The following is a 13,764-nucleotide window of genomic DNA, read 5'->3' as shown; positions in this document are numbered from 1 at the left end:
CTTCATCAAGATAAAAAGCTTCTGCACAGCAATGGAAACAGTCAACAAAACAAAGAGGCAACCCACAGAATGGGAGAAGATATCTGCAAACGACACTACAGACAAAGGGCTGATATCCAAGATCTATAAAGAACTTTTCATACTCAACACCCAAAAAACAAATAATCACGTCAAAAAGTGGGCAGAAGACATGAACAGACACTTCTCCAAATTAGACATACAAATGACTAACAGACACATGAAAATATGTTCATCATCATTAGCCATCAGGGAAATCCAAATCAAAACCACATTGAGATACCACCTTACACCAGTTAGAATGGCAAAAATTGACAAGGCAAGAAACAACAAATGTTGGAGTGGTTGTGGAGAAGGGGAACCCTCTTACACTGTTGATGGGAATGCAAGTTGGTATAGTCACTTTGGAAAACAGTGTGGAGGTGCCTCAAAAAATTAAAAATAGAGCTACCCTATGATCCAGCAATTGCACTTCTGGATATTTACCCCAAAGATATAGATGTAGTGAAAAGAAGGGCCATATGCATCCCAATGTTCATAGCAGCAATTTCCACAATAGCCAAACTGTGGAAAGAGCCGAGATGCCCTTCAACAGATGAATGGATAAAGAAGATGTGGTCCATACATACAATGGAATATTAGTCAGCCATCAGAAAGGATGAATACCCAACTTTTACATCAACATGGATGGGACTGGAGGAGATTATTCTAAGTGAAATAAGTCAAGCAGAGAAAGTCAATTACCATATGGTTTCACTTATTTGTGGAACATAAGGAATAGCATGGAGGACATTAGGAGAAGGAAGGGAAAAATGAAGGGGAATCAGAGGGAGAGATGAACCATGAGAGGCTATGGACTCTGAGAAACAGACTGAGGGTTTTAGAGGGGACAGGGGTGGGGGTATGGGTTAGTCCAGTTATGGGTATTAAGGAGGGCACATCCTGCATGGAGCACTGGGTGTTATACGAAAACAATGAATCGTGGATCACTACTTCAAAAACTAATGATGTATTGTATGGTGACTAACATAACATAATAAAATAAAATTTAAAAAAATCATATTAAAAAAAACCTAAAGGGGAGTTCTACTTAGTAATAAATGTTTAAAATTTCCCTATGAGATCAGAAAAGAGGCAAAGATGCTCACTATCACTACTTATATTGAACAATGCCCTAGCTGGTAAGTCAAGGAAAAGTAATAAAAGGAATAACGTTTGGAAAGGTAGTTATAAAACTACTTTACAGATGATAATTGTGAAGATAGAATATCTAGAAGTATCTACAGATAAATTTTTGGGATTAGTAAGTAATATTTGCAAGGCTTCTAGACAAAAGAAAAATAAAAACAATTACATTTCTAAGTGCCAGCAGCAAAGGGTTAGAAAATGTAAAAGAAGGAAAAGAATAAAAAAATATACCATTTGCAACAGCATCAAAATTTTTCAAATACCTAGCTATAAATCTAATAAAAAACATATACGATCTCTTCCCCAAAATTATACATTAAGAGAATTTAAGAACTACAGACCTAAATAAATGGACAGATACATCATGTTCATGGATTGGAAAACTCAAGTGTATAAATATGTCCATTAATCCCATCTTGATCTATGAATTCAAGGCAATCTCAAAAAAATCCCAACAGGATTTTGTGTTTGTGTAGAAACTCACAAGCTGCTTCTACAACTTATACGGAAATGCAAAGAACCAAGAATAGGCAAATATTCTTGAAAAACAAACAAAAGAACAAGGTAAGAAGACTTACTTTACCATATATCAAGACATCTTACAAAGCTGCATCACGAAGGCAGTGTGGCACTGTCTAAAGGATGAACAAATACAACAGACAAAAATAATGTGCCCAAAAACAGACACATCCATATTTGGAAATCTAATTTGTGGCAAAGGTTGCACTGAAAAGTAGAGGCGGGAAAGCTCAGTCTTTTCAATAGTTAGGGACAATTGTATATCCTTGAGTGGGGAGGTAGAAAGACCTTGACTCTCAGTCTCTCAAAATACATAAAAACCAATTCCTGGTTGATTGTAGATATAAATGTATATGGCAAAACAAAAAGCTACTAGAGAATATTTTCTTGACATTGGGGTAGAGAAAACTTTGTTAAACAGATCAAGGAAATACTACAATAATACAAAAGACTGATAAATCCATATAAGCAAAGGGCTCATATCTGGAATATATAAAGGACTCTCATAAATCAGTTAAAAACAGACAACTCAAAAAAAAAAAAAAAGACAAAAGATTTAAATAGACCCTCCACAAAAGAAGATATCCAAATGGTCAATAAACAAAAAAGGATCTCAACATCACTAGTCATCAGGGAAAGGCAAATTAAAATCACAGTGAGGTTACCAGAATGGCTACAATTAAAAGGACCAATGATATCAAGCAATGGCAAGAATGTAGATAAACAGAGCTGATGGCAATGTTAACTGGAATAACCACTCTGTAAAACTATTAGGCAGTATATACTAAAGGTATAAATGTGCTTATTCTATGACTCACCAATTCCACTCTAAAGGTAATGAAGTTGGATGCATATGTTCACCAAAAGACACATACAAGAATGTTCATAGCAGCTTTATTAATGATAGCTAAAAACTGGAAATAGTCAAAATGTCTGCCAATATTAGAACAGATAAATAAATTGTTGGTATGTCCCCACAATGTCAGCTAAATAAAGACATGAACTACAGCTGCACATGACACTAATGAATCTCACAGACCTATATCTGAGTGAAAAAAGTCAGACCCAGGAGTACATATGGTATGATTGCACTTAAATAAAATTCAAGTTCATACAAAACTAACCTATAGTTTTTTATGTGTGCTGGAGTGGGAAGTGGACAGTATTGATTTGGAGGGACTATAAAGAAGCCTTCTGGGTGCTGGAAAAGTTCTATATCATGACCAGGATTGTGGTTATATGGGTATACACATGTAAAACTTCCAGCTTTATGCTTAAGATTTGTAGCCTTTATGGCACATGTTATTTCTCAATGAAAATTTTAAGAATAAACCAAATTAATTCCCTCTCCTCATCTAAAGTTACTGATAAGAATGAAAAGGCCAAACAGTGTGGGAGAGAATATTTTCCAAACATGTAATCAATAATGAGCTCCTACATATAAGAAAAAGACAGGGGGGCCTGGGTGGCTCAGTTGGGTAAGTGTCTACCTTCAGCTCACGTCATGATCCCGGAGTCCTGGGATAGAGCCCTGCATCCAGCTCCCTGCTCGGGAGTCTGCTTCTCCCTCTCCCTCTGCTCCTCCCCGCCACTTGTGCTCTCTCTCTCTCTCAAATAAATAAACTCTTTAAAAAGAAAAGGACAACAAAAGATGAACAAGAAAGCTTGAAAAAGCACTTTCCCAAGAAAAAATAACTAATGGCTATTAAATATTTGTTAAGTTGCTTTACCTCATTAGTATTCAAGGAAATGCAAAATAAAACTAACAAGATACTACTTTAAACTCACCAGAATAGCTAAAATTATATCATCTTAATAGCAAATGTTGGCAAGGATGCAGAGCAAAGAGAACTTGCACACACTTCTGATAAGAGGACAATTGCTACAACCACCATAAGAAACCATTTGTCTTTATCTACTAAAACTGAAGCAGCAGCAATTCTATGACTAGGTCTTTACTGAACATAAATGGAAACATATGTGCACCAAGGACCTTGGACAAGAATTTTCAAACCAGCAAGATTCATAATAACCCCAGACTGGAAACCTAAATGCCCATCAGTGGAAAAATGGATAAACTGATATATTCACATAATAGAATACACTATAATATAGTAAAACAGCTACTCCAAATGAAACACGAATGACTTAACTATGCAATTTTGAGTGAAAGAAGCTAGGCGCAAGAATATATACACATGATGTAGAAAGAGGTCAAAAATACATAAAACTATCGGCTTAGAAATGATGATAGCAATTATTTCTGGGAAGGCTGTACGTGGTGATTAGGAACCATCAAGGTACTTTCTATCTGACTTGAGTGGTTACACAGGTGCAGCTCTGTGATAATTTACTGAAATTTACATTTGTTCCCTGTACTTTCCCTATGTATATTTTTCAATACAATAAAGGTTTAAACAAAAAGTCAAACCAAACCAAACCAAACCCAAAAATTAAATCTGCCTATGTTTATTCATAATTCAGAGGGTTGGAATTTTCTTTTTTTCTCAGCAAAAATGTAATGAATCAGAACTTTGCCTCCTAAGGATTTGGCATGAAAAGTCTTACTCTCACATCTTTAGGTGCAAAATTAATTAATTTTCAAAAACTTACATGGTTCATTTATAATAACTCTATCTGCCATTTTTCATAATGTAAATCGCAAGAAATATAACTCCTGTTACATCAAGTCTAAATTTTTAAGCCTGCCATTAAAAGCCTTCCACTAGCTGGTTCCATCTAAGCAGTAGAAAATTATCTACCCCTAAGTGACAACTCATTTAAAGATATGGTAAAAGCCTGATAAATACTTGATATCTGTTATATATGGGAGGCTACAGAGTGAAGAAATAACAAAAATCCAACTATTCCTCCATGGTCCCTAAGAGCATTAGTGCTCTGAAGGTTTCTAGCTCCAGACAGAAGTTTAGCAGTATGGGACTGGGTATTTTCAATACATACCATGTGTAGTGAGCACTGACATGCAAAAGTATGGGAGAAGATAAAATACAAGCAGTTAAAATAGGAAGATGTGGACTATAATAGAAATTTAAATGTTCAGATGCATAGAATACTTTTGTGGATCCCAATGATTTCAGAGTTTTAATCATAATTTGAGCACTATCAACAAATACTTAAAATGGTGTTAAAAATAGCCTTTTTCAATATTTTGGATATCCTAATAACCTCTCTTGAGCCAGTGCTTTTAAAACAAATAAACCAGTAGAATGAACCAAAAATGAATGAACCACATTTAATGACTGGCTAATCTCTGAAAACATTGGTAATTTGGTGTGATGTGACAAACTGGTATATGATATCTGAAACAAAGAACAATTACCAAATGTAAGAATTAAATTTATAAATTATTAGCAAAACTAACAAGTAACTGGTTTACTGAAATAGAACATCTTTAAAGTATTTGAACTATTATTAAGTGAACCCATATTTACATTAGTCTCCTAAGGACTGTGTTCAGCAAATACAGGCATGTGCCATTACTCCAAAGTTTTTAGTGAAACAGAAGATCCAATTAATAGGCTACTGATCCCTAAAAGGAAAGTTAGTAATATTTAGTCTTTGTGGAAAAAGTATATGTCATTAAAATATTAAGTTAAAAATCCAGACATTTCAACATACATGAGCTTTATGATAAGGGTTGTTGTCGTTGATTCCTGGTAAATATCTACGCCTTCCCAAAATGGTCTGAACAAACCCGTCTCTTTTACAATTCTTCACTGTCTCTCTCATGAAATGATTAATCCCTACAAAGAAAATACAAAAATATTTACAACCAAAGTCCATTCCTAAGCTCATTCACTAGCTTCAATATAATGAAATATACCAACACCCTACCATGATTCTTCACACTATATCACATCATCAAAACTTTGCATATAAAGTTTCATTCACTTTTTGTAGACTCAGAAACAAAAGGGACTTTAGAAATGACATAATCTATCACCAACAAAAAATATGAAACTAAAGTCCAGAACAACAGAGGCACTAAAACCTAGGATCTTAAGACAATTCCATGTTACTTTTCACAGGCTTCTTCTGCTCTTTGATTGTGTTAATCTTCTTTTACTTGGTCTTATCACTTCCAGGCTTAAAATATTCTAACAGCTCCTTGTTAGCATCTAAGCTATAATCTAAATAGGACCTAGTTGAAATTAATACATGAATAATAAATACTTCATTAGGAATATATACAACTCACTTTTTAAAATTTAAAAAGACTAGGTATAGTATACTATTCAAACACATTCATATTCCCTATACCAGCATGCATACTTTGCAATATAGGTTCATTATTATGTCCTATAGATCTTCAAGGTGAGTCTGTTGTTCTAGGCAGGTCAATGTCTTCACTGCTTATTCCTGTCTCTGAGTTAGAGAGGTCTTCTCTATGGTATTTAAAACACAATCAAGTATAGAGACTGTGCTGATCTATCTTTATTCATATGTGCAATCTCTGCTTTCTCATCCTAAATAATAAACACTAACATCTCCTAACTAAAACCCCTCATTTGAGGATTTCTGTTGTGTGGCTGGCACAGGAGAGACATTTGAGGAGACTGTGGATGAAAGGAAAGGGAGAAAACTTCGCCAACTGAAGCTCTTGGTAATATTCAACCACCAGCATAAGAATTTCAGAAAGCAATTAAGGCTCTCACCTTTTTCTGTTTAAGAATTACTGTGATATTGTTGAGTGAAGAGCAAAGAAAAGGATGAAATTGAAGAGGCCACATCTCTACAAATTCTCTTACCTGACTCCTGTCAGAGGCCCTCAAATATTCAGAGGTTGAAAGAACACCTTTAAAAATGCAAACAAACAAAGGAAAGAGCGAGTGGGGGAGGGGGGGCAAACCAGGAAACAGACTCTCAACTATAGAGAACAAACTGATGGTTACCAGAGGGGAGGTGAGTGGGGGACAGGTGAGACAGGTGAGGGGGTTAAAGAGGACACTGTGATGAGCACCAGGTAATGTATGGAAGTGTTGAATCACTGTATTGTACACCTGAAACTAATATTACACTGTCTGTTAAGTAACTGGAATTCACATAAAAACTTAAAAAAAAAATCAGTCCTGAGGTATAGTTTACATACAGTAGACGGAACCCACTTTAGGTGAACAGTTAGATGCATTTTAACAAATGTACACTGCAAGATATGAAACATTTTTTATCACCTTTACAGTCAGCTCCCCATTATCAGCCTCAAACTCTCACTGATCTGCTTTATGACACTGTATCTTGGTTTTTCATGTTCTTAAAATTCATAAAAATTGAATTATACTGTATGTTCTCATTTGAGCTTGCTTTCTTTTGCTAAGTAGTATTCCATTGCAGAGATATACCAAAATTTGTTTACCCATGATCCTGCTCATAGACATTTGGTTGTCAGGAATAAAACTGCTATCCCATTCACATACAAGTCTTTCTTTGGATATGTTTTCATTTTTCTTGGACGGATACCCAATAGTAAAATTGCAGGATCACATAATTAACTGTGTGTTTCACTCTATATGAAAGTCTCATAGTGTTTTCCAAAGTGGTTGTACCATTTTACAACTCTACCAGCAATGTAAAAGACATACAATGTTTTTTTATTTTAGCCATTCTAGCGTTTTTGTAATGGTATCTCTTTGTGGTTTTAATTTGCTTTTCCCTGATGACTAATCATGATAACATTTGATGTGGCCATTCATATATCTTCTTTTGTGAAGTGTCTGTTCAAATCTTTTGACCTTTATTTTATTAGATTGTTTGCCTTCTCAGCATTGGGTTATAAGAGTTTTGTTTATATATTCTGGATGCAAGTTCATTAGACAATAAGAACTGCAAATATCTTCTCTTTTGTGGCTTGCCTTAGATTTTCTTAATGGTGTCTTTTATCAATGTTTATCTTTTATGTTTAATTCAGTGTAATTATCACCTAAGAAATCTTTGCCTACCTCAATGTCACAAAGTATTTTTCCCCTATTTTCTTCTGGAAGATTTATAGTTTTAGCTTTTACTTCTAAGTCTATGCTCCATATCAAGCTAACTTTTGAATATAGTATTGGATAATTGTTGAAGTTCATTTTTTTCCCATACTGGTATCCAGTTGTTCTAGAACCAATTGTTGACAAGACCATCTTTCCTCCACTGAATTACCATGGTAACTGTTGAAAATCAATTCACCATATATGTATAGGTCTATTTCTGAACACTTTATTATGACCCATTGTTTTCCATGTCTACCCTTATGCCTATCTTGATTATTATAGTTTTATACTAAGTTTTGAACCCAGGGAGTGTTAGTACTCAACACTGTACTTCCCCCACCCCCAAAATTTTCCTAGTTATTCTAGGCCCTTTGAATTTCCATATAAATTTAGAATCAGCTTGTCAAATTCTACACAAAAGTCTAATGAAATTTTGACTGGAATTAAGCTGAATCTATAGAACAATTTAAAGAAAACTGCCATCATAATAATATTGTGCCTTCTAATAAATTAACATGGTAAACCTCACATTTATCTAAGTATTCTTCAACTTCTCTCAGGATTATTTTAGAGTTTTCAGTAAAGTCTTGCATATGCTGTTGAATTTATCCCATGTATTTCATGTATTGTGATGTTATCATAATGGTTTTATTTTTACTCCATTCACTAATTACTGGTATACAAAAATCCAACTGATTTTTACAAATTAACCTTTATGGGGGGTGGGGTGCCTGGGTGCCTCAGTGGGCTAAAGCAGCTGACTTTGGATCAGGTCATGATCCCCGGGTCCCGGGATCCAGCCTCACATCAGGCTCCACACTCAGTAGGAAGTCTGTTTTTCCCTCTTCCTCTGCACACCCATCCCGCTCGTGCTTTCTAATAAATAAATAAAATCTTAAAAAAAAAAAAACCCTTGTATAGTCGGACACTTCTAAATTTAGTTATTTGTTCTAATAGTTGTTTTTGTAGAATTCATATGATTTTCTATGTATAAGATCATGTCATGTGTGAATAAAGTTTTCTTTTTTGGGGACTGAGGTCAGGGCTGATTACAAAGGGTATAAAATAGCTTTCTGGGATCATATGTTAATGATTCCATATCTTGGTTGTGGTGTAGGTTATATGACTCCATGCATTTGTCAAAACTTATACAAATATACATCTATAAAGGGTAAATTTTACTGTATGTAAATTGTACCTGAATAAATTGCCAAAGGAAAAGATAATTTAAAATAATAATACTCAAACTGCTCTTGTTCTTTCATAGTTTCTGGTACATTTAATCAATGGTTTACTGTTTCAAATTAAAGCTATCTAAACCTAAAGCATAGCACAATTCCAAGATTTTATGGTATGTTCACAATGACAAAGTAGCATATACATCAATTGGATTTTGTTATTCCATTTCTGTTTCTATTTTTATGAAAAAAGACCATCTTAGTAAATAATCATAAGGTTGATGTTATTTAATTAACAATACCTGGTGAAAACTTCCGAGTAATAGAAATGTTAACAGAAAATTTGTAACACTATTTTTTTCAATTAATATGGCAAGATAATTGAATGGTATCTAGAAGATAATTAATATTTAAGGTTTCTTTACCTGTATATCTGGATTTGAAGGAATCAATGTAGCAAGCAGCATCATTTTCTTTAATGCCCATCTGCTCTCCCAATGATTTAGCACCCATTCCATAAATGATTCCATAGCAAATCTGAAAAGGAGTGATCACACTCAGTAGGTAAATTAAAGGTCATAACTACATAAACTAAATATAAAAAGCTGATGGAGATTGAAATTTGGTAAATTTTTTATTTCATAGTGTGTCAAAGAAATGATTAGATCTGCTTTTGGTAGGTTAGATTTATAGAACCTGATATCCAGTGAACATCTTTTCTCTTTTCTGCCTTTTAACAATACTTTGGGGCTGGGGGAGGAAGGGGAAGAACATGAAGAAATGTGAATGTGTGTGTTTTAAGAAACCAATCCTAGCGATTTAAAAGGGAAGATTTATTTCTGACTCTTTGTCATGTATCCAGTAGTCTTCAGAGCAGCTTTCTACTCCTACCACATAAACTCCTACTTAGAAAAGTGCCCAGGAGTCAGGAAAGAGAAGCATTACAAACATTCCTCTCCTGGCTCTTGCATAGGATAGAGCAGGAAGAGGAGGCTTTGTGGTTGGATAACAGGGAATACTTCTTTGGAAATAAATATGCTTTCCACCTCACCACCACCTGATATCCCACAATTGCAGAATTCAATTGGGTTAAACAAATTCCTGAGGAAATTTTGGGAGTAGTGGAGGGAAATGGTCTAAATAGGTCAGTAGGAAACTGTAATTTAATAATAAGTATTGCCTGGGTTTAAATCCTAGTTCCAGCATTTATCCAGGATTATCTTGCAGAAGCTACCTAAAGTCTTGTACCTCAATTTCTGCATCCATAAAATGCAGACTACATGCAGTAATACCTGCATCATGGAATTGTGAAGATTACCAAGTTATTTCTTCTAAGTGTTCAGGAAACTGTCTGACATAAAGCAAGCACATATAAATATCATTAAATATAATTTTAAAAGATAACTTGCAAAAAATGATTATCAGAGTTCCAAGCTACTTTTAATGTGATAAAAACAGCCAGAAGTTTTTATCCTTTCCCTGTCTTTTTTAATACATTGAGAAAGATTTTTTTCCCCTCATCTTTTCCTTTTTGGTATTTCTACATTTTATTTTACTGTGACTCCCACTTTCTTTTCTTTTTTTTTTAAACTTGGGTAGTAGATAGCACTGGCTGAGATCTCAGCCAGACCCAAGGAGCAGACAGTTCAGAGCATGGTGATTGAGTATAGCATAAACACTACTAAATCATGCAAGAACTTATGAACTAGAGGCAGATATCATCAGTGGATGAGTGTTTAGGTTATAAAGTCATAATGTCTAAGTTCTGGCATTCTGAGCTCATCCTGGCTCCACCACTTATAGCTGTATAACCTTAAGCAAATTACTAGCTTTTGGTGCGTCAGTTTACTCCTATATAAAATGGAGTATATAGGAATATAAAATACCTATTTCATGGGTTTATTATGAATATTAAATATTTGAACATTACCTATTTTACCCAGGGTTCAATTCTTGCTGAATGCAGGACCCAGAGATTATTAAACAGAGAGAGCAAAGCTGGTTTTCTAAAGAGTAGAAGAACCAAGTGCTGGTGCTGAAGAGGCAATGGCGAGAGGAAGGGTTTCATGCCTAACGAACCAGTCAAGAATTACAGCCATGAGTAACTAGAAGTATAAAGGCAAAACTAACACAGCAGGATCTTAAAGGTGGGAATGATGTTCCTTTGCCTCAGCCAGCAAGCCTACTCTCTCAAAAATGGCATCAGATTTCCCATAGGCCAAGTGGTGAAAAAAAGTATCAGTGTCAATGGAGGCCAGGAAATGGTGGAAATGTGGCCTTTCACTTTCTCTGTGCATGACAGTCATACAGGAGTAGGAACTCATACGGACCCACTTGAAAAGTCCAAGGACAATATAAAGTTTCATATGTGGATTAGCTAACCAATGACCTCAAAAAACGAAAAAGCTATCAGTTTATTATAATCCACAGCTCAGTTTTTTTCAATAAACATTTAGAGAACACCTGTAAAAATAAAAAGATGAAAATATGTTTACAGACTAGAAGGACATTTTTAAAATACACACACATACACATAAATAACTAGCAGCACCACAATATCTACCATTAATGTAGATGGCTTTCCTCACATGAAGGAGCCTCTCAGACTACGTCTATCAATTCTTTCTACTGACTCCATGAAGGAAAGTATAATGAATGCCATGAGACAGGCTCAGGTGAATGTGGTTTGAAAGATCCACAGATGGAGAAATCATGCCTCAACTGAAAATGATCAAGGCAATTTTTAAATTTTTTTAAAATTTTTTTATTTTTTTATGTTAACCACCATACATTACATCATTAGTTTTTGATGTAGTGTTCCATGATTCATTGTTTGCGTATAACACCCAGTGTTCCATTCAGTACGTGCCCTCTTTAATACCCATCACCAGGCTAACCCATCCCCCACCCCCCTCCCCTCTAGAACCCTAATCATTAAAATTCTCATATATATTAAGCATGTTCACTAAGATCACCTGCTTTGCTTGTTGCCTCAGATCATCCCCAACAGACTCTGGCTCAATCATCTTCCACTCAGCTGCAATACTCCTGAAAACATCAGCTCCAGTGTTTAATACTTGAATGAGGCGACGATCGTGGGATAAATGAGCCAAGATCCTTAGTTCAAGTTGAGAGTAATCAGCAGCTAATATTAAACCACCTGAAATAGAAATGATTTTAGAAAAGCTGGTACAAAGATAAGTCCAGGGTTTATATAATTGAGCAGGATGACAGAAATTTAGATCTAACAGAACCGTAAGATTAGGGGAAGAGAGGAAAAACCGAATGGGAAGAAATCAGAGAGGGAGACAAACCAGGAGAGACTCTGGAAACAAACTGAGGGTTACAGAAGGGAGGGGACTTGGGGGGATAGGGTAACCGGGCAATGGGTATTAAGGAGGGCACATGTTGTAATGAGCGCTGGGCGTTATACGCAACTAACGAATCGTTGAACACTACATAAAAAACTGATCATGTGCTATATGTTGGCTAACTGAACATAATAATAATAAAATTAAATTAAAAGAACTATAAGGTTATGTACCCAAAAGTTAAAATCTTGCTCTTAACGTGATGCAATTCAGTTCTATAACTTAGACCATTTTGTTTTTTTTTTCTGTTTAGCTTTCAAGTATATGTAATATGTGTAAAGCCACCCCTGACCTCTGCCCCTTAAACCACTGTGGTAGTGCTTTCCTCAGTGTTTCTACAGCACCTGACACATAATCTAAAATGGTTCTTTCATGCCTCTCCCACATAGCACAGAGCCATTAGGGATGGGATACTTAATTTTCCTTTGCATTCTCAGAAATCCTTGCACAGTACTGGTACTTCATAGCCCCTTAAATGGTTGTTGAATAAATGAATGAATGAATGAATGAATGAAGCAGTTTTGCAATGTGTGCACATTTTAAGTGGGCTGGAGAGAAACATGTGCTCTGCTTTGACAACAAAAACATTCAATGGAAACAATCAAGGGGTTGATATGTGGAGAAGAGTTACAGGATTAGGAGAGTTTACCTATGTAATAGAAATGACTGGATTACATAATGGGAAAACAAAATTTAAAAGATCATGGCTAAAAAAAAAAGGAGAGAAAATATTTGCAACTGATGCCACCATGGACTCATTGCCATATTATTAAAAAAAAAAAAGTGCTACAAATCAAGAACAAGACAAAATATAAACAAGCAGTTCACAGACACCATCAAAAGAACCTTAAACATACTAAAGAATGCTCACCTTCATTCACAATAAAAGAAATTCAAATTAAAACTACAGCAAGAAACAATTTTTCTCTACTTAAATTGCAAAAATCCAGAAATTGGACAGCACATTCTGTGGCAAGGCTGAGAAAGAAACACATACCGTTATTGGGGACTAAATGGTTACTGTCCCCCATTACATTGCAATTCAACAATATCTATCAAAATTGATCAGGTTTATTCTGTGATTCAGCAAACCCACAGTTTGTTACACAGACAGCCTGCACAGAGATTAAACTGGTTTACGTTCAAATTTATTTACTGATAATCACAACTCTCCAGTATAAAAACATTAAATGAAAAAAGGCACACAACAGTGCATATGGAATCTTTATGTTTGTGTAATCAGTGGCATTTCTATACACCAACAAGACAGAAGAAAGAGAAATTAAGGAGTTGATCCCATGTACAATTGCACCCAAAACCATAAGATACCTAGGAATAAATCTAACCAAAGAGGCAAAGGATCTGTACTCAGAAAACTATAAAATACTCATGAAAGAAATTGAGGAAGACACAAAGAAATGGAAAAACGTTCCATGCTCATGGATTGGAAGAACAAATATTGTGAAGATGTCAATGCTACCTAGAGCAATCTACACATTC

The 13,764-nt window shown here is 35.0% G+C and overlaps 1 protein-coding gene across 1 annotated transcript in view; it reads right to left on the bottom strand.

Moving 5' to 3' along the window:
* Window positions 1-4,201: 4,201 nt before the first annotated feature.
* POLQ (DNA polymerase theta) overlaps window positions 4,202-13,764 on the bottom strand; it is a 96,042-nt gene continuing 86,479 nt past the window's right edge. Inside the window, exons 25-27 of the mRNA XM_081815199.1 lie at window positions 11,869-12,053; window positions 9,319-9,430; window positions 4,202-5,489 (exon numbers count right to left, since the gene is read on the bottom strand). Of these exons, the coding sequence (XP_081671325.1) occupies window positions 5,356-5,489; window positions 9,319-9,430; window positions 11,869-12,053 (431 nt within the window). The 3' untranslated portion in view covers window positions 4,202-5,355. The remainder of the gene's footprint in view (window positions 5,490-9,318; window positions 9,431-11,868; window positions 12,054-13,764) is intronic.

The sequence above is a fragment of the Leptonychotes weddellii genome, chromosome 1, assembly GCF_054177405.1.
Source record: "Leptonychotes weddellii isolate Sample4059 chromosome 1, ASM5417740v2, whole genome shotgun sequence".
NCBI classification, from domain to species: domain Eukaryota; kingdom Metazoa; phylum Chordata; class Mammalia; order Carnivora; family Phocidae; genus Leptonychotes; species Leptonychotes weddellii.
Note: the sequence above shows the minus strand (reverse complement) of the source record. Positions and strands in the feature narration are given on the sequence as shown.